The sequence below is a fragment of the Oratosquilla oratoria genome, chromosome 14 (assembly GCF_046742065.1).
Source record: "Oratosquilla oratoria isolate Oo_2021 chromosome 14, ASM4674206v1, whole genome shotgun sequence".
Classification (NCBI taxonomy): Eukaryota; Metazoa; Arthropoda; class Malacostraca; order Stomatopoda; family Squillidae; genus Oratosquilla; species Oratosquilla oratoria.
In genome coordinates this window covers 66,406,168-66,407,885 of record NC_134790.1, presented here as the reverse complement: position 1 = coordinate 66,407,885, position 1,718 = coordinate 66,406,168, and the positions used below count along the sequence as shown (strand labels likewise).

Here is a 1,718-nt window from a genome sequence, read left to right as displayed (position 1 = left end):
TGTCAGACACTCCTCATGACATCCATCCAACTCAGGTGCCTTACCAGCTTTCATATATCCTTTACCTTATAGTAGTTTCATATGTTCATTACTATTAATCATCACATTAATGTAAAAAGACCTATTTCTATTTCTATATATTTGAGATCTTACAGGATTTCAGACCCAGATTTTTCATGAAAGATATATAACCATTAAGAATATTGGAGAAAAGTTCAAATATCCCATTCACATTCTTAACAAGTGTCACAACACTGCCAAGAAGCGTTTCTATAGAGTGGATGAGGAGGAACAAAGTTATTAGTTGTTGATGCAGGAAGATTCAAACATGCTTCTTGGTTTATTGAATATAGTGTTGGAAACAGAACCGACGAGCTGAGCAAATTGTATTACAAAATAGAGTAGAGAGTTGAAAGGTCAGATGTATTACTACACTATAAATATACAATTTATAAAAAAAAAAACACATGTACTCAAATATCTATTTACATTTAATTGATTAACACTTATAATACATATACGCACTCACACAGACTTGGCACCAAGAGTTGTTGCTACATTCGCTGCCAGGCAGCGGCGGAGAAAGGTTGTTCCGATCATAACTCCAGATAATCTTTTTGAGTTATATGACCACGAAATTTGGGAAGAAAAGGAGCTCCTTAGATCACACCTATGCTACTATTGAATCCTCCCAGGAAGTTAACAACATGGATATGACTCTGCCACAGAGTCGGAATAATGAAAACTGTGAAGGAAGTAGCATGGGAGAGACGTCAACACAGGGAGTAGGAGAAGTGAAGGGCTGGACCGAGATAGCTGAAAACTTGAACGACAGTGTCAACAATGCCGGTTCCCGTGCCAAGAGATTGAAGGTTAGTGGAAAGACTGAAGACCAAGCTAAATCTGCCACCACGAAAGATCCCTTAATGACTGCAATAGAAGCAGCCGGCATGGACCAGGACTTGATAATTGAAGAAAATAACACCGCAGACACTAAAGCAGCTGATGTGAATCAAGATATAGTCGGGGACATCACCACGTCCACTGGTAAGGAAAGACTTATGATAACATTTCCAGAAAAATGTAACCTCTCTCTGGAAAACAAATATACCTGGTATATGGCACTATTAAAACAACACCCTGACTGTAGGCCACTCTTTAAGGAAGGGAGGAATGCACCATATATCACATTAATCAATGGTCAGCAATATAACACCATGATAACAGATGGTTTCCAGGGACAAGTAATGAAACCTATAACTGGCTTACAACGTACTGTGGTCATTTTTGACGTACCTACTTATATAAATGTCAATTTATTACAGTGTCCACCAGGATTCCAGTGGCTAAAACGACGGATGGTTGGGAAAAATCCAAGGCCACAACTCCTAGGAGCAGTATCAGGACCTATTGACACAGAAACTCACATTATCGGTGTTGGAAGGAAGAGAGTTGCTCCCTATGTTCCAGAGCCAGACCTGTGTCAAAAGTGTAGCAAATGGGGACACAAAAGTTGGCGATGTCGAACTACATATGTGCGATGCAGATACTGTGCTGGGGGACATCTCTCAGAGGAGTGCTGGGAAAAGATTCAACAAAAAGTAGCTGTACCACCGAAATGCTGCAACTGTGGAGGTCAACACAATGCAAGTTCTCCAGTATGCCTTAAAAAACCACGCTACAAGACTCTACCACCAAGTATACCAAGTATACCCACT

At 40.1% G+C, this 1,718-nt stretch overlaps 1 protein-coding gene across 1 annotated transcript; it reads left to right on the top strand.

The window, feature by feature from the left end:
- The first annotated feature begins 585 nt into the window (after positions 1 to 585).
- Positions 586 to 1,427, top strand: LOC143032561 (uncharacterized). The gene is made up of 2 exons (XM_076197429.1): positions 586 to 1,047; positions 1,326 to 1,427. Exons 1-2 carry the CDS (start codon positions 627 to 629, stop codon positions 1,412 to 1,414), a joined length of 510 nt encoding a protein of 169 aa, XP_076053544.1. The 5' UTR covers positions 586 to 626; the 3' UTR covers positions 1,415 to 1,427.
- The last annotated feature ends 291 nt before the right edge of the window (positions 1,428 to 1,718 follow it).